The 23,349-nt window shown below is 39.5% G+C and overlaps 1 protein-coding gene across 4 annotated transcripts in view; it reads left to right on the forward strand.

Annotated features, from left to right (window-relative positions):
• vwa8 (von Willebrand factor A domain containing 8) overlaps positions 1-23,349 on the forward strand; it is an 833,026-nt gene that overhangs the window by 65,822 nt on the left and 743,855 nt on the right. For all 4 annotated transcript variants that reach the window (XM_076264210.1, XM_076264208.1, XM_076264211.1 and 1 more), the window contains exons 15-21: positions 7,332-7,500; positions 12,111-12,188; positions 12,513-12,628; positions 14,534-14,631; positions 14,718-14,824; positions 16,946-17,017; positions 19,764-19,840. In XM_076264210.1, coding sequence (XP_076120325.1) covers positions 7,332-7,500; positions 12,111-12,188; positions 12,513-12,628; positions 14,534-14,631; positions 14,718-14,824; positions 16,946-17,017; positions 19,764-19,840 — 717 coding nt within the window. The remainder of the gene's footprint in view (positions 1-7,331; positions 7,501-12,110; positions 12,189-12,512; positions 12,629-14,533; positions 14,632-14,717; positions 14,825-16,945; positions 17,018-19,763; positions 19,841-23,349) is intronic.

Below are 23,349 nucleotides of genomic sequence, written 5' to 3' on the forward strand. Positions count from 1 at the left end.
ATTGCAATTAATCGCCTTTTTAAACATTTTAAATGGATATATGTTAGGTATTATCATTATATACATACATTTTCTAATAAAATTGAATGACTTAGGTAATAAATATGACCATGGGTGACATGAGATGTCATGATTATCAACCAGTGATTGGTGTAACCACCATTATGCTATTTATTGGCATACCCGGAAAAACACATTGACTGATTAAGTTTCCTTCACATAACCTAATAATAATTTGAATTAAAGTAATGTTCTGCACTCACCACAATAGATTAGATTAGATTAGATTCAACTTCATTGTCATTGCAGAGTACAAGTATGAAGACAATGAAATGTGGTTTGCGTCTAACCAGAAGTGCAAAAAAGGAGAAAAGTGCAATGTGATATACAAAGTATAGACAGGTGGTGCATAGACAGGTCAAGAAATGTAGTGCAGTGTAGACAGTAGTATACAGTTGATTTATATAAGGTAGAGAGGTTTAGAGTAATATAAATATGTGCAGTGTATGTTAGCAGTTACTTTATAAGAGCAGAATAAATATGGCTATGTAATGTGAACAATGTATAAACAACATACATTGGGGGGGGGGGGGGGGGTCTGCCTCCTTGTTGTCCCTGTCAAGATTGCTATGGTCGTGGACACCTCAACAGGTACAGGCAAGGAGGCATTGGGCGGGGGTGGCTTTGTAGGTTGGTTGTCACCAGGATGCAGAGCTAGAGTTCAGCTGCAGGAAAGCTTCCTCTGAACCTGCTGTGCGCCTTATGCAAGCATCACTTGCCCTGGATGGCCTCAATGGAGGGGAGTGAGGAACCGGTGATGCGTTGGGCAGTTTTCACCACCCTCTGCAATGCTTTTTGGTCGTGGGCAGAGCAGTTGCCATACCAAACTGTGACACAGTTGGTAAGGATACGCTTGATGGTGCAGGGGTAGAAGTTCACCATGATCTGAGGAGGCAGTGGACCTTCTTTAGCCTCCTCAGATAGAAAGCTTCCTGAAGTCCACAATGAGCTCTTTGGTCTTCAATAATTCTGTTAACAGGACTTGCAGGAAATTGTGGGAACATATGAATTTGTTGATTATATGCAAGCCTAATGCTGCCCACTACAGCTAAGTCTGCCTTCATCCATGAATTGTGACTGGTTTCAGAAACAGCATCATCTGAACAATCTACAGAGAGTAGCTCAGTGCAATTAACACACACATTGGATAGCATCTTAATAGATGGCATGGCTGTTGTGCAGGAGATGGTTGTCAGGAAAAGTGAAAGTGTTGAAAATGTTGAAAGTGAGGCACGAGGCTACAATGACATATAGGCTACTTATTATTTAACAACTATACCATCACAAACTCGATGAGACAGGTCGATACAATGGGAAAAAGCACATGAAGCTTTCTGGGATCGAAGGAAACCAAAGCCAACCTCGTCCTCTACCTTGCTCATAAAGCTGTTGAACTATGTAAACTGCCAGTCACAGTTCACACACACAAAGGTGGCAGTAGCAGTAAGTCATTTTGGCAAAACCCCACATATCTACACGTCACACAGATGTCTTGGTGCTTGCCCTTCACAGGGTACCAGACATCAACAAAGACAGTCTCATTATCATGGGCACTGGAGAACGTCGACAAAAGATCCATCTCAGCCTAGAAATCTTGACGCACCCTAGCGGCAGCAAATGTAATTTCTAGCCAGGGTAGTCTAGCAACTCTCCGTTGGCTTGTGAGGTGGAAAAACCACTTCGGTCCAGCCAATCACAACGTGCATAGAGTCGGTGGACCTATCGGGTATCCTATTGTATCCTGTCAGGAAATTGAAAGACAACCGTTTGTCCCGCCATTTACTGTTTATCCTGTGGCAAAGGAAAGGTTTCAAGTCAATCAAGTCATGATGATGTCATTAACACACTTTGTAGGCTTGTAGTAGGTCCTCATCCATCTCCAGACGTGTTAGCTGGATGTGAGAAATTTGTGTGTCAGCTCCTCAAAACATGGTTTTCAAACAGCTAAAGCCCTTCAGTGGAACTAGGGAAATCCCATCCCTATGATTGTCCTACCATCGTCTATTGCTGTCCCCATGCTCGGATTCCTGCCCGCGCAGCCTACTACTTGCCCGATGACAACTCCTAATCCCTATGGACAATTCATCCCCTACACTGGACTATTTGAACTTAACACTAAATAGGATTCATGCATTATCATACTGGTTATGTAACCATCTAACCACTTTGTAACATATACCTCAGGTGGCTCTAAATACCATGTTCTATTCTCTGTATATAGACCTTACTGTCCTGTAACTGACCCCAGGCAGATGGGTCAGGCCCTTGAGTCGTGGATCTGCTTAGGGTTTCATCCGATATGTTTCTCCAATTCTTGCGAGTTTTTCCTCGCCCCTGTTACTCATTGGCTCTGTCTGAATGTTTAACACTCTGTAAAGCGCCATGAGACATAATGTTTTGACGCACTATAAGTGAAATTAAGTTGAAATTAAAATTCTGGGAGCACACAGGCATGCAAATGTTTGGGCACAAGATACAGTGCCTGCTCCAAATATTCTTGACTCACCATCACTGGGATGGAGGCAAATTGATGATGGGCAATGGGCTCCTGTTCTGTCAAAACTTCCACCAGCACCACAGGCTGTTGTGGAGCTTGTGAAGTGCTGTTGTCTTGCCAGCCAATGCAGTAGAAGGTGTTCTTGCAAGAGTAACAACTTACCATTCACACAACTTTGCAGGTGTGAAGGCTCTGAGGAGATGTGCACCAATATTAAAAAGACAGTGGTGAGGATAAATACTTGAGTGACAATGTTTTGTTGAACTCTTCAATAATGAAACAAAATGCAGATTTTTCTCCAAATTTCTTGGCAAATGATGCAATACATCTTTTGTAAATAGTCTGTATCTCACTTGTCTACCTTATTATATGTATATTTATCAAAAAAATTGACCACTTTAAGCCTTTATATTATTTTTCTGCATATATTGTCCACCATCTTGAATTTTGGCACTGAAAATGAAGAAAAAAATTGGAAACAGGTTGTTTTGTATTCAATGGGGTCCTAGCAGGTAAAAATTCCCCAGTTGCAAAAATCTATATGAACCGTTCCTAAAATTGCACGATTCCCCATACTATTGCATGTTTCATGCATTTTAGGGCAAACAATACCATGAGATTGATGTGTCTCCATTTGAGGAACGTAATCAATTGCGGACGTGCACAGACAGCTCAGACAGAGCGCATAGGCCTAGGTTAGGCTACTTTCACTTTCTAAAGTGCACATTAATTACGTAAAAGATGCTTCATACCAAAACAACGATCAAACATTATCAAATGTATCATGACGTGTTGTCACAAAGACTTACTCCAATTAGAAAATCGAAACCAAAATCGTGTAGGCTAAGTGTTCTCTCATTGACGCCTGTAGGCCTATAAGGAAAATGTTTAAGTTTGTAAAATGTATCCACACCCCTCCCCAACTGAATTGGTTTCCCTATGTGAAGCACTGAAGGGGAAAATCCCCCCCCATTTTGAAAAAATGAACTTTAAGCCCTGAATTAAACTTATAGCTTCATGTGTTCCATTGAACATGATAACAAGTGGGTTCACAATGTGTGGGGCTGTGCTAAACCTGACCATAAGGCTACTTTTGCCAGAGTTCAAAGTAAAAATGTATTGAGACCAGGTAGCATCCCGTCAGGGTTATCTCAGCATAGTATACTAGCCTATAATATACAAACCATAACTCATAAAAAACGCTCAATTAACTAAGTGCCTGCTGATCAGATAGGCTATGCCTATAGACCCCTCTTGAAAGACCCAAAGTGCCAGTCAGATATACCTTGAGTCTCACATTTTTCAGAATTCACTAGAAGTCATTATTTAAGGGGTTAACCTAGGCTACTAACAGGAGCTAAGTGAGTTAGCCTCAACACGTTCACTACGTGATGGTTTTCTAATGGAAAATATATAGGCTACCTGAAAGATGCATCCTAAACACCGGGCTGGGACATTTCTGCTCAAAGTCTCAAAAAGCATCTGAGTCAACGTTCATTCTCAAACACCCATATAGGCTACTTCAATCCTCTATTTTCAAAGGTGATTCAAGTAAGGAAGAACATGGCTCAAAGTAAAGTAACTAGGACTGAAACTACATAAATTCGTCAAAGTGAATAATTTGTGTCAACCTGCCGCAATGTAGATTTATTAACGCACCCGTGATGATCTACATCTCCATGTAAACCAAATGTTTTAGAGCGCACGTTGAGAGATGTATCCAGGGCAGGGCTGTACCTACACATATTTGTTGCACGTGCTACAAAAATCATTCTTTGCGATGGATGATTTAGTACCAACGTTACACCGGTCAGATACAGTTTTGCCTATGGCTATACCGTGAGACTGAGACGCTTTTTGTTTGTTCGAAGTGCGTGTTTAGGGTGTGAGAGGGGAGTCGATGTACTTTGATTCCAGCTTGGTAGTTGTAGTCTATGCGATTAAAAAACACGTGTGTGTGAAGTATCCAAACAATGATAACGCTTTCATTATGGCTGCTTTAGCCACAGACCTTGAGCTACTGTACAGTGGGTTGGGTTCCATTTAGAAGTGTCGCTTTCCGTGATTCACACAGCTGCGTGAAATGTATTACTACTGAAATGCAAAACTATTAACTTTTCGCCAAGAGGTGGCAGCTTAAGTCCGCTTGATACTGTAAGCCATTGGTTCCCAAAGGAGATTTTATTTGGGTCGCCAGCATAGCCTAGTGACAATTTATGTTGTGTAATAGGCCTAGCATAGGGCCTACCTTATATAGCTTATAGTTTGTTAACAGTCACGGTTTTGTCATCTGCATTTTTGCATATAGAATAGCTCTGAAACTGGGGGCAAACACGTCGCAGGGGGGGCGCCAGTGTGTGGATATCTCAATTGCAAAATTAAACAATATTTGGTAACACTTTATTTTAATGTGTCGCTGTTTCAGTGTACCTACCTAATTAGGTACAGTGGTACAACCTGTGTAACAACATGTACTATCAGGTACTATCATTGTACTTGCATTTGTATTTGTGGGTACCTACATATAGTTGTTACATTGTAATACTGAGTGCTTTTACAAAACTTTGCCAATTTGCCTAAATTTTCATCAGAGGCAAAGAGCTGACCTGAGACCTGCTGGATGGGGTAAATCTGGTCATAATAGATTTGATATACAAAGCATTCTTAGCTCCAGTCAAAGCCTCATTGTCTTCAGTACATGTAACAGCTGTGCTGCTATAACCTTGTTACTCTTTGATACAGTGGAATAAACCTATTAAGTGTACCAGTTAATTACTTACATGTACATATGACATGTATGTTGTGTCTTCGATGTCTTGGAACAGGTCTACTAATTCACTACATAGTACATATATCAACTGTGTTGGTACACACTTATTGCTCTTTGATACAGTGGCATAAACCCATTAAAATGAAGTGTACCAGTTAAGTACTTACAATTACATATTACATGTACAGTATGTTGTGTCATTGGTGTCTTGGAACATGTCTGCCATTACCCTACATACTGTAGTACATGTATCAACTGTGTTGGTACACATTTATTACTCTTTTGATACAGTGGAATAAACCCATTAAAATAAAGTGTACCAGTTAAGTACTTACATCTACATATATACATCCTGTCAATGATGTTATGCATCCTGTAATTGATGTGTTGAAACGTGTCTGCTGTTACACCACACAGTACATGTGAATTAGTAGACCTGTTCCAAGACAAGACCTGTTCCAGTTTATTCCACTGTATCAAAGAGTAACAAGGTTGTAGCAGCACAGCTGTTACATGTACACTGAAGACAATGAGGCCTTGACTGGAGCTAAGCATGCTTTGTATATCAAATCTATCATGAATCTATCATGACCCGATTTACCCCATCCAGCAGGTCTCAGGTCAGCTCTGTAACAGCGACACATTAAAATAAAGTGTTACCCAATATTTCTATCGGGCGCCTACCATGGACTAGGCTGGGTGAACTGCCGGCGATTCCTTTTTCGATTTCTTAAAAGATAGAGCTTGGTCTGGCGAAAGCCAGACTAACCATGGACCTCATAGTTGCAAAATGCAAGGGAACATGAATCAGCATATTATTTGCACAAACAATAACGGACAGTAGCTCTTCAACTTGGCCCGTTAAAATGTGTATGAACAGTCTAGCAACGCATTTCATGAAGGCCCTTTTGGACATGTCAGTTATTTGCACCACTGGGTAAAACGGCATTTTGTTTTAGACTACTGGTATTTAATTTGTGCATTGACAATAAAGCTGAATATCATATGAACTAGATGACTAAACTTATGCATATGTAGAAGAAGAAACATTCACAAAAATCCATGACATGACCTCTCTTCTTGATAGCTGTTGAAAACTGCATGGAACTGACAGGGATTGTTTTGTTTAATAATAAATAAATAAACACATTATGCTGCTACCTTCTGCTTTTCCCAAATACAATGTAGCCTACAGGTGTACCTTTCATCAGTCCAGTTGCAATGGATGGACTTTGATGAACTGCCCTACTTGTGATTGTTTAGAGATTTTAAAGGTTTTATAACAATGCTACAAATTATTTGGCAAGTGCTACAAATCTATTCACCTTTGCAGCGCCAGTAGGCTACTTTTTGTGCGGCCCGCAAACACATTCCAAACAAGTATACACAAAAGTTTCAAGAGTGGGGGATGGAGTAGAAGATGGAGACAGATTCATTAATATGATTTATTTTCGCGGAATGGATGTACAGGACTGAGCGGCGGTCATATTTTGTACCACTATGCGGTACATCTAGTTCTTCAAATTGTAGCACATGTTCTAGCATGTTCTATAGTCCAACTTCTTTTTGGGCCAAAATCCACATGACTTCCTGCTGATTTGATTGGTTTGTTATTATCAAACACAACAGACATAGGCATGACCCGGCACCCATGGCGTTCTTAAGTAACAAATAATAAATAATAAAAAAAACACTGAGATATCTGACCCACAAAGCAAAAGAAAATGTAAACGTTTAATAAGTTTAATGTAAACGTTTAATAAGGTACACTTGTATATACCTGTATGAAAACCACAGAAATACTGATATTCAGAGACATATACTGTAAGCTATACACAAGTGTTGCAGCAGACATTTTTTTAATGAAATTAATCTTATTTTAATTATTTCCAGAACATTGAAAGATATAATGTTTTGAAAATATTGATGGTATATATTTTTTGTTCCTTTAACCATTTCAAAGCCAAGAAAAGTGCTATGAAAACACGTTGTTCTGTTTTATAGGTCTGTGTTTTCTGTGCATCCATCTTTCCGTGTGGTGGCCTTGGCTGAGCCCCCAGTGCCAGGCAGCAGTACCAAGCAGTGGCTGGGCCCTGAGATACTTACAATGTTCCTCTTCCACACAGTCAGCCAGTTAGGAAAAGCTGAGGAGACCGCCATCATCCAGGCCATGGTGAGCGTCAAGACACACCTCCGTCCATCCAAGCACACAATTGTTTAGACATAGTCTTCCAAAAACATGTTCTTTTTTTACATGTAATCTATAAGACCCATGTAAGAACAAAGATATCAAGGATTCAAGGATCCAAGAGTCTTTATTTAGAATCAGTTCCTCATTAACTGTTCACCTGAACATTTTATGATATTGTATGACAAAATAGTAATCCTTGACAGTCAAAACATTGTTTTGACATTGACATTACCTTTTTTGTGTGATCTTTGTCTTCAGGAGATATGGTGCAAAATACATAATTGGGTTATGGTGGAAAGTAAAATGGCCGCCACAAGGCGTTTTTGTAATGGTTCTACTTCTAAAAGTGTTCAGGGAGCCAAACTGTACCAGTATACCAAGTTTCATGCTTTTATACATTTTTAATGCATTTTTTCACATATCACCCAGACTAAATGTCCTTCCGGCATTCACATACAGTGTGGCAATGCTTCGATTTGGCAAGCTTCCCTCGCGGTCCGCGCGCGGGATCACGCGGTATCACGCGACTTTAATTTGTATTTTTCCAGTGACGCTGCAACGCCGCTGCAACAACCCAAACAACCGGCAGATGTCTCAAGTGAGCAGGGTGTCTCGTAAAAAGAAATGGAGCCTGGAAAACTCTACACAGACTTCACTACAGACTTTAGCAGACTGGTTTAGAAATAATTTAATAGCCAGAAATATGCCTGCCCTGCCCTAACAAAGAAATATTTGGTTAACTGCGAGTGAATCCCGTTTGCAGCCGTAGAAGAAACGCAGGACAAATTAAACATTCTGGTTTTATCCGAGTGCAACAATGATAGACAGACGTCATGGAGACACCTCCGTTCCTCAGCCAAATGCCTTCCTGTTACGTCCTGTTATCATGGAGTTACAGGCGATAAACGATTTTTGATGGTCACAAGTTTACTTCATTAGCGTTTTATTTTTTTGATTATTAAAGAGTGTTTTTCATTTAAAGGTTTGACTTCGTGCTTATTCCAGTAGAGCATTTAGTACTCTCCCCAATCCCAGACGTTCACATTAGAGGTCTGCACTCCCGCGGTAGACCCGCGGGTCCCGACGCAAAAGAGTGCGGCGCGGGACAACTTTTGAAAGCTCTTTGCGGGAGCGGGCGGGATGAGAGAGGTGCGTTCGCGGGTGCGGAACAACCCGATGATTCACTGCACTCCCGCAAATTAAATATGTGCATAAAATTAAATATGGAAATGATTAAAGTACTGTTCATAACTATAGATCAGCTGGATGTTCTGTTAGGCAGCATTAAAAAACAGGGTTTAAGCATAACTGACGGATAGCAGGCCTATAGCCTATATTGCCGTTTACGTGGGTTCAATTTGTTCCTGCTGCTCATTGTCAAAACTCAAAAATCGAAAGCATGACAGAGGAAGAGGGCACCAGACTAGGCCTTCAGTTGTTAGCCTACATTCATAACCAAGAAACTGACATCTGGAGTCTTTCTCAGGTGTTTGTGCTCCTTTCGTGAGACAGAAAGAAAAACTGAATAGGCTATCCCTCCTGCATGCGGGCTTTAGCGGGCGGGAGCGGGACATCATGTTACAGATGCGGGCGGGAGCGGGACTAAAAATGACACATTACTGCGGGAGCGGGACAGAATATCGCGGGAGCGGGCGGGAGCGGGCGGGACCGGGACTGAAGAATCAGTCCCGCGCAGACCTCTAGTTCACATTGCATGTTTGTTTGTAATAGATGCAACCGCGAGATACGCGCTTGACGGCAATGAGTTGTTAACAGACATGAACCAAGACATATAGCCCAGCAGCAATCTAGGGACTGTTCGTTATTTATTGAAGGGGCCACCGGAGGAATTTTGAGTGCTTCAGTCAAAAGTTGCATGACCCTCCCTTGCCTGCTCGAAATTGTTCAATGACCAGAATTGTTAAAAAAGACATGACCCTCCCCTGCCAATTGTCACTGTCTTCCGCCCGCGCTGCTTTGTGCCACAGCCACACACTGTGATAACGTTCTTAAATCAATCTTTCCCGTGAGCTTGCATGCTACCAGTTCTTCCTTTTCAAATGTGTTGCACCTGTTTGCACAATTTCACAAATAATCATATGTGATTTAATAATATGATAAATAATCCCTGTGCACGGGGACCGAAACAACTTTTTCTGTGTTTATCACTTATTTTAAGAGAAGCGGGTTCTGTGTTTCATTCATTTCAGTGACTGACATGAGAGAAGCGGGGTTTGTGTTGTTGTGTTGCGTCGCGTTAATTTATTTTCATTGGGCATGCCCTGCCGTGCCGTCCACAGCTCTTCAGTTCCGACAAAGCTGAAATTACTCCTTTTGAAACAATGAGTGCAGGCTGCGCGTTTGTATGGTTATATTGCTTGACGGGGGAATCCCAAGCAGCTTTCAGCCTTAAGGCTACTTCGAGAACATTTCCTAATTCACCCGACACTAATATTCAAAATGTTGAAAACTATTTCGGCATAGCCTATAAGCAGTTTAATTAAATGTAATGTTAGTTGTAAACAAACAGGCTACTTGGTGAGGCTTGACCTCACAGATGCGCTCATGCCTAAGATGGCAAGAAAAATCTTCACGATATAGGCCTATTAACTGACAACCCGATTCACGTTGGCTGGGGGGCAGGGGGGGCCATCAGACCAGTTAATCCGGCCCTGCCCCCAACAAATCCCACCTTCCCACCTCAGTGACAGCTTAAAAGAAGTCGAGAGGACTCCTAACTCACAGACCTATTCACAAACCTATTTTTGTGGCATTTCGCCGTGTTTTGAAATCCTATGCAGCTACAGGAGCTTCCAATCGTGAGGAAGCAATTTTGCATTGTAGGCATAACTAACATGCAATACCGCCACCAACAACAACCAAAACTAGGCTACTCATTGTCAACATGTGGGCTAAATTAAATGTAACATTATTGTGAATCAAATTAAAACGTTCTCTTTTGCAAACGTAGGCATAGTAACAGATTAATTTAATAATGTTACAAAGATCAATCTGTATGTTTCATTAGGCTACTAGGCTATTTGTTTTGCCTTAGGCTACTCTTGATTAATTTAGGCTAGGCCTTTTTATTCAGGGGCCGTATTCACAAAGAATTTTAAGGCTAAAAGTAGCTCCTAACTGGCGAATTTAGGAGCAACTCCTAAAAATAATGGGCATGTCACTCCTAACTTTAGGACTCCTACTTGTTTTCACTAAAAGTAATTCACGAAGCATTTTAGACCTAAAAGTAGCATCTAAGTCTGGGACAGCTTAAAAGAAGTCGAGAGGACTCCTAACTCACTAAGACCTATTCATAAACAGCTTTTTGTGGCATTTTACCATTTTACCATTTTTTGTGGCATTTGAAATGCGTAGCCTATGCGGCAACAGGAGCTTCCAATCGCGAGGGAACAATTTTGCATTCATAAAAGGGATGCAATAACGCCACCAACAACAACCAAAACTACTCATTGTTAACATGTAAATTAAATGTAACGTTTCATTGTGAATCAAATTAAAATGTTCTCCTCTTTGCAAACGTAGGCATATGGTGACAGATTAATTTAATAATGTTGCAAAGATACTGCATCAATCCATAGGCCTATGTTTCATTAGGCTACTAGGCTATTTGTTTTGCCTTAGGCCTACTCTTTATTCATTTAGGCTAGGCCTTTTTTTATTCAGTTATTAATCATCTTCTGTCCTTCGCACTACTTGTGTAGCGCACGCATTCTCAGACCTGTCACCTGTCATTCATCATCGTAAGGGAGGTGTTTGGAGTCTTGTGAGACATCTGCTTTACAAAATTCAACTAATTGCAAATGATTTGGCTTTGAAAGTTTAACTAAACGTGCATGGGTCACTTCCTGAGTCACAAATTCTTCTGCTTTAAACTCTGAAATTTTTCGCCGAGGCAAACAATCAATAGCCAGCAAAATACAGCATAGTGGCCTAGCCTACCAAGCAGCAAACAAAACAGGTGCCTAGCACCCCTAATTCAACACAAAGTCTGACCTCGCAATAAACAACAGAACGGCCAAACTGCAACAATGTACAGATCAAAGCGAGCCGGCCATCCACAAACGCTACGTTTATACCGCCACGGAAGATTACTTCTGTCCGAGCTGGCGTGTTTACCAACTAGCTAGTCCTTGTCTTTTCAAGCCTGTGCGTGACCAGCACAGTCTGTCGATTTCAGTCATTCACTCCTGTATCAGGCAAATTGACGTTTTAGAAGTGTGTGGTCTATTTTGTACATGCCACACAATTTTTTGGGACGTTGTGATGAAATTGTCCCTGAAGCAGGTGATAAAGTGTTGGTAAATATCTGTCTTTCCTGAGTTAATGAATATTGTTGTTATTGCAGCAAGATGCAGATTGGACAATTTTTAAAGTATAGAATAGATAAAAGGTTTTTTTTTTTTTTAAGTATAGAATAGATAGTATCTGGTACTGGTAATGAAACAAGAAAAATAACAGTCTGAATATAGATTTCCATCCAGGTTTCTTATGGGGGGCATTTCTGTCATTGATGACATTTTCACGTCTCATAGCAACAGTGATATGGCATGGCTGTTGGTTGTGTTTCACAGGTCCCAAATGTCCCTAACACAGCTGTGGACCAGTTGCTTCAACTCAGCCACAGACTCAAGCAAACAAATGACCCCACAGTAAGTTCCATTGTGTGTTGTACAGTATAAGTATACATAAGTTTTCAGTAATTCAAATTCAAATGAGGTGCTTTAGTAAAGACTGCTGCTGAAATACTTAATCTGCTCTTGGCCATCATGTAGACATCTAGTTATACCAATAATCTTTATAAATGGCTGTTAATTTCCGTTACGCACAGATTATGCTTTCCTGCCTACAAAATCAGAATGTATGTGTGGTTTATATTTGTCTGTTCTTGCGCTTGCATGGGTGTTATTTTGTTGTTTTGTTCACTTATTTATATGTGATAATGTTTTATTATTATGTTTTTATTATTCCTTCAGTACCAGTCTTTGGCCTCATCACTCTCCACCAGACAATTGCTTAGGATATGTCGACGTATCTCACAGTATCCAGAAGAGAGTATTGCACATGCTGTGAACAAGGCTTGCCTGTCCAGGTAAATAAAAAACCACTGATAGCACACCCTGAATTTGCACAATCCTTTAATCAAAATGTTGCAGTGGCAGAGGTAATGGCCTTTGAGCACTGAATATGTTTATGTGCTTATTGTTATGGTATTTGTCAGACACTTTTGTCCAAAGCAACTTACAGTATATAAACACAACATTATTATTATTATTATTATTATTATTATTATTATTATTATTTTAAAACCATACATTAGAATAATAATAATGGTAAATATAGCTGCAAGCAGCAATAAGGGGAGCAAGCAGGCTGGAGTTGCCAGGGCAACTTAATGCTATTACATCAGTCAGATGACTATAAGCACTCACAGCAAGTCTTTTGTCAAGTGACCAGAGATTAGCTGAGGTAAAAGGTCACTTCCTATTTGGCTTCAAAAAGCAATACATTTGTGGGACTTGGGCTGAAGATAGTCTATGCCACAAGATCAGACCAATTTTGAGACCTGTGAAAATGTTTTCATGTGTCCGAGAAAATCTGATATGGCGCCCGGATCGATAGAATAGAATAGAAGTCTTTATTGTCCACTACTGTGGAAATTCGTCTTTGGCCCTACAAACATGTAACACACACAAGCAAGACTATACAACAGGTACAACATAAAGCAGACACAAACAAAGACTACACAGCAGGTACAACATAATGCAAACACACACAAAGACTATACAGCAGGTACAACATATAGCAAGCACAAACAAGACTTCAAAGCAGGTACAACATATAGCACACACAAGCAAGTCTACACAGCAGGTACAACATATGGAGACATGGAAATGTGCAAAAGAGGTTGATGTCAATAAAAGCAGTAAATAATATAAGTTAATCAGTTAATCATAAAACTCATAGATTATGTTGATTTAGCAAAATAATAGATGATGGTATAAAAGATTTCTTAAAAATGTTTCTCCTTGATGTATTCTTTGTGATGAATTTCAACAGCACATGGCGAGTTACATTCATTAAAACATGCTGGCTGGATTTAGACCCTAATGGCCTACAACTTCATTGAAACTTTTGGTTTCCCGTCTCAAACCGCTCACTGTAATGTTATTATTAATTCTATGTTATTAACTCTTGAGAAGTACAATGACTTTGGATGTTAAACAGGCTATTTGAACTTTCCCAGTAAACCCTGCCATGCATGCAAGTGTAACGCGAGTTGCATATAACTGCGTGCCTGCCTGCTTTCAGAGCGAATCATTAATAGGCAGAGCTAAGCGTAGTAGGTTAGTCCAGACTCTAATTAATGACACCGCCCGTGATATCAAGCACGTCATTAAAGAGACAGCGTTCCTATAACACAGAACGTGATAATACATTGACGTGACGTGCATCTCAGGTCGTAGCATAACTCACAAGAGAACACACTTACCACAAGCATATGTAGTTAAGTAAGGTGATACATGTCAATAACACAGTATGGTGAATAAAGTGTCCACTACAGTATACTGTACTATAGCCTAAAGGAAATGCAGATACTTATGTTTAGATTGTTAATACAGCATGTTTTTGAACAGTTTACTTAATGAGCTTCTAACAAAAGTAGGCTGATATATGTTTTATGTTTTGGCCCTTCAGTTGAGTTCAAAATAAAATGGACACAACGAAATAACAAACACTTGATTTAAAAAAAAAAAAAAAAATAGCAGTTTAGATTAGTCGACTAATCGAAAAAATATTCTAAAGATTAGTCGTTAGAAACTTAGTCGTTAGTGGCAGCACTAGCAGTGTTGTTAAAAACTATTTGAATTTGAGTTTGAAAATCCATGGCCTATGTGTTTTAATAACTCTTCCTAACCATTCAAATTGATTATTAGAGCATCCCTATATTGGCAAGATGTTTGAGTTTTTAATATACTCTTTTACAATTCCACAGATTTTTGCCCAGCTTGGCTCGTACTGCTCTGCAGAAGACCCTTGCTGATTGTTCCATACAGGAGCTGGCACAGTCAGCCACTCATCAAAATTACACATGTGGGTGACCTCAGTCAGCAGATATCAGATGTTATTCTCTGAGACCGTGTGTTTACTTCTGTATTACCCCATCCTCTTTTCTACAGGTGTGGTTACAGATGGCATACTGACTATAGGGTCGGTGTCCGTTCCTGTTTACAAACCAGATGAGAAGATGAAGGTTCCTGATGTGCTCTTCTATGAGAACCTACAGGTATATATGCATTACCAATTCAAGTCACTAATGCACTAAAAGTAGTCGAAAGAGCCACCAATAAGTACCAGGGCAGAGGTGTCCTCTATCTTTAAGAAGGTTTTAAAGAACCAACTCTTTAGAGAACTTCTTTGAGGTGTTGCGCCGGCCGGAATAAGACCCGCGGGTTGGGCGGGTGCGGGCGAGACTTCCAGGTAATGTCGCGGGTTGCGGGTGAGTCGGGTCAAATTCGCTAGATAGCAACATTCTGTGTTAGTATATTCATGTGCGTGTGCGGTAGGCTAAAATGAGATTTCCCCCTTCTGTTCCAGGGTTGTGCAAAATTCGAATTGCAATTCTGCTTCCTGTTTGCTACCTCAATTGAAATGCAAGTGAAATTCAAGAATTGAATTGGAATTTAAGAGCCAGTTTCAATTAAATTCTGGAATTTTGCACAAGCCTGTTCTGTTCCTCTCTCCTCGGTCTCTGTTTCTGTCTCAAATGCACATGCACATGCACATCAGAGTTGATTGGATATAAAAATAACTCTGCTGGAGGGGACAAAGCCTATCCATATAATAAAATTAAAGTTGTTTTTAATTATCCATATGATAGCCTAAACTAGCTTTTATTTCATAAAACACCTGATGTAAGCGAACGGATAACATTTAAATCCTAACCACGATTATCTGGAAATGACCCTGCTGCTCAGCTCACTCTTGGATTAAAAAAAGAAGTTGCCTGAGTTAGTTTATGGCAGAGAGCTGAGGTAAGAAATGATAAGGCATGTGTTTGAGTGTGGGCGCGCCTCTTTGTGTGTGAGGGAGGGCGAGAGATAGGGAGAGGATGAAGGGATACTTAGGCTATTATGTTTTTAAGTCCAGACATTTCCCATTGTAATAGACAGTTTACCATAGACATTTCCCATTGTAATAGACAGTTTAACACAGACATTTCCCATTGTAATAGACAGTTTAACATAGACTAAACTGTTTTAGACAAGGCTACATTGACTGCATTTATTTACTTGTAAATGGACTGCATTTATATAGCGCTTTTTTCGACTCACCCAAAGCGCTTTACATTTTCATGCCTCACATTCAGCCATTCACACACACACTCACACACTGATAAAACACTCACCTCTAAGTTATGTGTATTGAAGAGGGCAGCTAGGCTCTTATCCCCAGCCTCGTTATCTCTCAGCCAATGGGACCACACTCCACCAATGGGAATGATCAATACATCCACAGATGTAAAGTGTAATAACCATTTGGAAAAGCAACAAAGAAACAAACAAACAAATACACATGTCTTAAGATGTAACAGGTAACTCTCAAAACATCTTTACAGTGTGCAAAATAGATGTTATCCATAGACAGACAAGTTTTACAATGAATAAATGGATCAACGTGAGTGAAATGTTTGACACGGTTTTCACAGTGTGTGTGCACCCACCTGCTAGAATGACAAATTAAATGATGTAATATCCGGAGAACAGGAGTGAAATATGAGCATGAGTGAGTGCAAATGTTTATCAGAGAGTATATAGGGGCCGCCAATAGGACGCGGTGAGGATGCTCCTATGAGCTGTGACATAACATGGACACTTCTGTCATCTTCAGTAAACAGGTGGTAGAGAGCAATCAGTGGTTTTTGTGAGTGATTAAACAAGGGTGAGTAATCTGAGTATGGGAATTTATTGCCATTGTGTGTGCTTGTTTAAGCCAGTTTCATTCAGATGAACACTTTCTCCTGCATGTCTGTCCTTCCTGGTTGCTCTGATGAGAACTTCAAAAATATCATCTAACAGGATGGGATATGCCACTTGGCGGATGCATAAAAAGATGACCTACATTTCCTTTTTTCCGTAACCACCTGCGACTGCAGAATGAGAAAATATAAAGTGGAAGAGGATATAAAAAGTTCTACCTTGTCCTATTTTATATGACCTGATTTTTGTCTTTCCAGTTCTACATAGAATGTCTTCTGTATGTGACCACAGCACTTGTCCCACACATACTCTTGCCTAATTTTATTTGTGTCAAATATCTTCAATATATTTTTTTCAGGACTTCTGTGAAGTAGTAAGTGACTTTTTGACATCAAAATATTGATAATATGATTGGTTTCTTTCCATAGCACATGATCGTAATGGAGGACATGCTGAAGGATTTCTTGCTAGGAGAACATCTGCTGTTGGTGGGAAACCAAGTAAGTGGATAATGCCGTCATACATGTCAGATTCTATTTGCATTAGATATTTAACTCAGAAGTCTAATCAGCTTGCCTAAGTGACTGAGTTGAATTGAATCGGATGGCTACATCTTTAGGTAGAGTGAGCGGAGACCTATCTTGTATGATTGAATGTATCTAAAAAACCGACACTAGACCAAAAAAGACCTTGTGTGTGTGTGTTCATGTTCATGAGATGCATCTCATACCCCACTGATTTAAATGCATTTGATTTGCATTTGCATTTTTAGATTTTGTTTGACAGGACAGTGAAGGGTAAACAGGGAATGAATGTGAGAGAGAGAGATGGGGAGTGAGATCAGGAAATTACATCAGGTTGGACTTCAACCTGGGTCCCTATGGGAAATGAGCCTGTGTATGGTGTGGGACACAGACGCTATCGCTGTGCTACAGCTCCCCCGGAACTTGTCATGTTTTAAAACTAGCCACTGAAGTTCAGTAAATATATGTGCCATTTTTACTATCTTTGTTAACTAAACTTATGACAATGAAATGGAAGAATGTAAAAAGAGTGGAAATTACAGAGATTAAAAGGTTAAACAGGAGCAATGTGACACTCGCTTGAGAGTTGCAGTTGCAGAAGAGGCAGTTTTTTTAGACAAAGAAAGAAACCTAAAGCTGTACTGGTTTGCAACAGTTTTGCCACAGAGGTGAGCTTAGACTTTTCTGCCTGTTGAGCCTGTTGAGACTGTGATGTTTGCATGTGATGCACCGTTTACCTTTATGGCAAAGCTTGATTAAAACTAATTGTTGAAATACATAGTTTTGTGTACCTACTAGCATTGGCCATTGCTAATGACACAGTAATTAATCTAACATAGTTTCTATATCTATTTCTATAGATAAATATATCTATTTATACCAGAGCTTTTCCTAAAATGAAGTTAATACCTTTTAGAAAAATGTCACCTGGGGTAAAACTCCCCCTGCTACCCTGATTTGCATTTGTATAGCTCACAGCATTTTCATTTACATGATAAAGCCTCCCCTAGAATTAGGAGGAGGGGGGTCATGGGGGGATGACTGCCAAGCAAGGCCCATGTCAATTTCCGACAATTCACGGCAGTTTTCGGTGTTGCCTGCAAATTGCCGTGTACAGTCGTATACCTGAACTTCCACGACAATCAACAGTGCCGCATACTGAACTTTTCATGCAGTGCTTCCTCCCACAATCAATCAAAACATCTATCCACTGTAAACTCCTTACTATCTCTACAACTCTGACAGACTGGTGGAAAACAATCAGAATCAGATCTCTAAATCATCTCTAGCACTGAACAACTGGCACAACCCAGTCTTCATGTTGCAGAACAAACCTATTTACTTTTCCACATGGGAACAAAAGCGAATCACACACCTTCACCACCTGTTTGAGAATTATCAACTCATGTCATTCAACATACTCATAGAGAAATATGGGGTTGGGAGAGACCAATTCCTTCAATATCAATTTAGATTAAGGATTAAAGAGAAAACCAGTTTAACTAACAACACATCATAACCATCTCAGTTAATCGAAGAATTCATGAAAATCAATAACTCTCAAAAATTAACCTCCAAGCTATATGCACTTATCTCCAAATTAAATAGTACAATAACACTCCCAACAACCAAGTGGGGAACTGACCAGGGGCCTCATTACAGAAAAAATACTGCTTGTCCTATCTTAACTTAAGTTTCAAAGATAGGAAAAATCCTATCTTCCTATTACAGAAACAATTCCTAAACTCATGGTTGTGTCCTGTCAGACCTCCTATCTTATATAACTTAAGAAATCCTAACTGTAGCTGGCAATTATTAGATTTTTAAATCGGCAATCGTCTTGTCATGCCTGTTTCTATGCTTAGAATGTATACAAGACTCCACCATAGAGGGTTGAAGTGGAGTTAGTAATCAAGGATCTTCGACTGCACCTGTAGCTTATTTATGATTATTAGACGGCTCTTCATAATGCTGCAGAATGCTCCATTCACTTGAATGGGCCTACCCAACGTTCGGAGGTCTGGTATTTCTCGATTACAGACTGTTGCTAAGTATAACAGACTGCTGTCAAGGAAAATGGGTTTTGTGCTTCATATTCATCACTCCGCAAGTAGTCCAGTCACAAAAAAATACCTAATTTATAAAATACCTAATAAGGATTACCTAAGTTAATACTAATGTCCATGCGAATAGCCTCAGTTGAAGTATACTTACTGAAAAAAATGTTCAATAAAAAGTGTTCAATACTTATTTTCCCCGCTGTATCATGTCCAAGTTTCTTGTTTAGTTCACTTAATTAACATATTTAGTGATTTACTGATTAATATGCTTTATGGTGTCCCTAACAGTCATGTTTCTCATCTTGTCTTAGGCTATGCAACAACCTAACAAGACTGTTGCAGTCAATTTTGTCTATTATTCTGAATTTAGGACAGGGTCTGTGCAATCCTAATTTAGGATTGATTGCGCTTAATAGACTGGGTTGTTGAAATGTAGTTTGTGATTAATTGACATATAAATGTATCTCTGTATGTCCGGTATTCTGAAATATTAACAGACATGTTGTCCGGTCTAAAAGTCAAGTGTAGCCTTTTGCACAGAATATGCAGACACCGCGTTCACAACAGCGCCTTCAACATAATCATATTACGGAAAGTGGTGATACTTCATCTTAACATCGATTTGTCAAAAGTGTTCATGTATCTCTTCTCTTTGTTTTTAGGGTGTGGGGAAGAATAAGATTGTTGACCGTTTTTTACATCTGATGAACCGGCCAAGAGAATACCTGCAACTTCATAGGTAAAAAAAGAACCCTAGCACACCAGCCACATTTTGATGACCTGTACTTTTGATTATGTTTTCATCATTAATGATGCATTGGGATGAATTTTACTTTTAGTTTTTCAGACTGTGAAAAGCATTGGTAGGCTGTTATTTTCAGAGTGTTCAGGATGATGTATTGTAGAAGGGTCATTCATTAACGCAGGGGTCTCAAACTCAAATGAGCTGGGGGCCACTTCTGCCAACGTCATCTGATTGGAGTGCCACGTCAGTGTTAAAGAATAATACAAAAAAGAATGGCTATTTCTAATACTACACAAAACTGCAAACAGAAAGTGCAAGTCTTTTTATCTCTTTTTAGACACCAGTGCTAGCAACCTTAGCTTATAGATAAAATAATGATAAAATAAATATTAATACAAATTATAAAAACAAACAAAAAGCATAAAAACATGTATGTGTGTGTTTCACACCAAATAAAAATATTTTCCTCTCATAACTTATTTAAACAAACTTTAGGTGGCAGGGTTAAGAAAACAACACCATTGGATTTTGACATCAAAATTTCAAAAGGCTTGAAAGTGGTCAGAGATAAAGTCTGTAAATGTAAAAATCTTTGAGTATAAACAAAGGTTTATGAGGGGGTACATTTACCCATCTAATTTGCCACTGGATGGCAAGCACCTCAAATGATGCACCTTTCAGTATACTGGATGTTGCACATATTTGAGTAGGTTTACTTTCTTTTTGTCATATTAGGTACCCACATAACTAATTAACAGGAAAACAGTAGACCTAAGATGTAAACCAACAATAGTAAACTATTACTAGCCTATAACCACAAACCGTTATTATAGGCCTGCAATAAAGTAGCCTGGTCAAATCAGTTCCTATCGTGGGTGACTTTGTAGTTCTTCAGAGCCCTATTTTTACTACCCCTGCTGTCTGTACCACGTCCATTACGGACACCATCATCACGATTGCCACTGCCACCTCCAGGTATATTGGGCAGAGGGTCGAAATAAGCATGGTATGCCTGGACACTATCGTATACACGCAAAGACGCACCTCCATCACAGACGGACCGTGACTGTCACTGTTATAATCTCCAAAATGCAGATATTCTCCTTCAGAATCAGAATAGGTGAATAACATAGCCAACCCAAGACTTTATAACACCACACGTGAACGTTTTTTCAACATATTTCTGCTTCAATGTATGCAAAACTATTGCCTGCATCGCTTCCGCGTCATTACAAACAAATGCACGTCTTGTGTTTCTCGCGTGAATCGAAGCTCTGGATGTCTAGCAACTAGTGGAGGAGAGTCAAAATGGGATTTGTCACTGTACTTGGATCTATCGTCTATTTTAATCAGTGTTGTTTGTCGCAATTAAAAATACCCTCAAGGGCCGAATTACATTATTGTTTTGACAATAGGTCGCGGGCCGGAATTGGGCCGGGCGCGGGCCTTAATTGGCCCGCGGGCCGGTAGTTTGAGACCCCTGCTTTAATGATTTGTAAGCAATCATGAAATGTGTGTGTCTATAGATATTGAAAAGACAAGCCACTGCCAGGGTTTTCTTTAAGATGCAATTAGGGTGACCACCCGTCCCGCGTAGCGCGTGCGCGCACAGCGTTTGAAGCCCAATTCATGCGTCCCGCAAATTGAGACTGTGTCACGCATTAACCAATGCTTGCTTAAAAAAAAGTTGGTCGCTCTATGTCCTGTAGCCGGTTGCACCAGTTCTTATCTTAGCTTAGTTCTAACGTAAACTGGCACTACGTTGAAGTTTACGAGCTACTAAAATGTATCGGGTTGCACCACGCTAAATTGCACACTAACTTACACCCCCTCTCCCTAGGTGTAAGGTCTGTCATAGGTAATTTGTTAACATGGTTTTCTCATTTAAATGGTGGGAATGTTACATTTAACAAAGTATAAGTCGAGAAGAGTTACATACGCAACCCGATTACACACATTTAATTTTCTTGAGCAGTGTTGGAATGATGTTTGTATTCACTGGAAATAATATGGACCTAGCAGTAGCCTACAAATAGGCTACCAAACCTACCTATCATTACCACACAAAGCATACATTTCATTGCTGTGGACTGATCTGTTATCAGAGATTTCATTAGCCATATTTGAAAGAGTGTTAATACCGTTACCTTCACTAACGTTAACGTTAGCTATCCACTGCATAGCCTACGTTAGACCAAGTGGTGGCTGAAATATTCCCAAAGCACATATGCAACAAAATAAAGTCTGTTATTTACAAATACAGGGTTATTTTATTCCATATAACAAAGTAATTGCGGAGGAAGTCAAACTTAAATGTGGCTTTATCATACAACATTATTTACAGTGAACGTTAACGTTACCCAGAACACTGAACAGTTTTTTTCCCCTGCGCTTTTTTTTAACTGTTCCTGTGGTGTTGAGCAGCTACAATTTTCTTTACAAACTTCTTGAATTTCCCCTTGGGTATCAATAAAGCATCCATCCATCCATCCATATAATTTACTTAAAGTTAAAAAATTGTAATGAAAAATAAATCAAATTAAATAGCTAAAGTAAATCGTAAGTGGAAGTGCACATCTGTCAATTCATTGAATGTAGAAAGTATTATGAATCTTTATTTAGAACAAAATACACATGGCCTATTCATGAGCATAGGCTAGCCTACATCAGCAATTAGGCTACACATGTTTAGGGGAATAGGGCATTATTAATATACCATAGAATAGAATATAGAATGTCTTAATTTCGTTGTATCTGTGACAATGACAAATAAAGTGCATTCCTTGTTCAGTGCAAAAGTAGCAATAAATAAGTAAATAGCCATGTAAGGTGGTATGTGCTAGAAATGGGTAAACCAGTGAGTCTGCCCATGAGGTGGGGGCAACGTTGCACCAGGCAGTGTCCCACATTGTCCCTCAGAAACATACCCCTTGTCCCCCCTTGGGCTTATTAGCAGGTGGTCATCCTAGATCAGGGTGGGCAACTAATTTCCCCAAGGGGCCACATGACAAACTGGGACTGTTGAGGAGGGCCGGACCCAAAATACCGAACTCAAGTCTGAACTCAATTCTGTTCAATTCTATTCTGTTCTTGTATATAACATTAAGTAAATCATATGGTTTTCTTTACTAGTCGTAAGAACAGATGAAAATGTGAGGGAGACAAAGGAAAAACAGCAATATGTAATCTATGTCCAGTATTTAATCTTCATTCTCGAAAATTATTTTTTGACATTGACATTTTTTTTTTCAGTTTTCAAAGACTGATATAAAAAAGTACTACAATATCTATATAATTAGGCTAGGTCATGAAAATGTGAAGGAGTCAGTACAACCGATAGGCCTGTCAGTGCCACCATTTCATCAACACTCAGCAATATTTCATCATTAAATCATTACCATCATTAAATTAACTCTATGCAGAATTAGACCACGAAAATGTGGAGCAGACAATAGTAGGCTGTCATTAGTTAATCAACATGCACAAAGAAAACTATTTTAAAA

The sequence above is a fragment of the Alosa pseudoharengus genome, unplaced genomic scaffold (genome assembly GCF_046254945.1).
Source record: "Alosa pseudoharengus isolate Yale_2024_CS ecotype anadromous, Long Island Sound unplaced genomic scaffold, YU_APseudo_1.1 YU_APseudo_1.1_scf_3, whole genome shotgun sequence".
In the NCBI taxonomy this organism is placed as follows: domain Eukaryota; kingdom Metazoa; phylum Chordata; class Actinopteri; order Clupeiformes; family Clupeidae; genus Alosa; species Alosa pseudoharengus.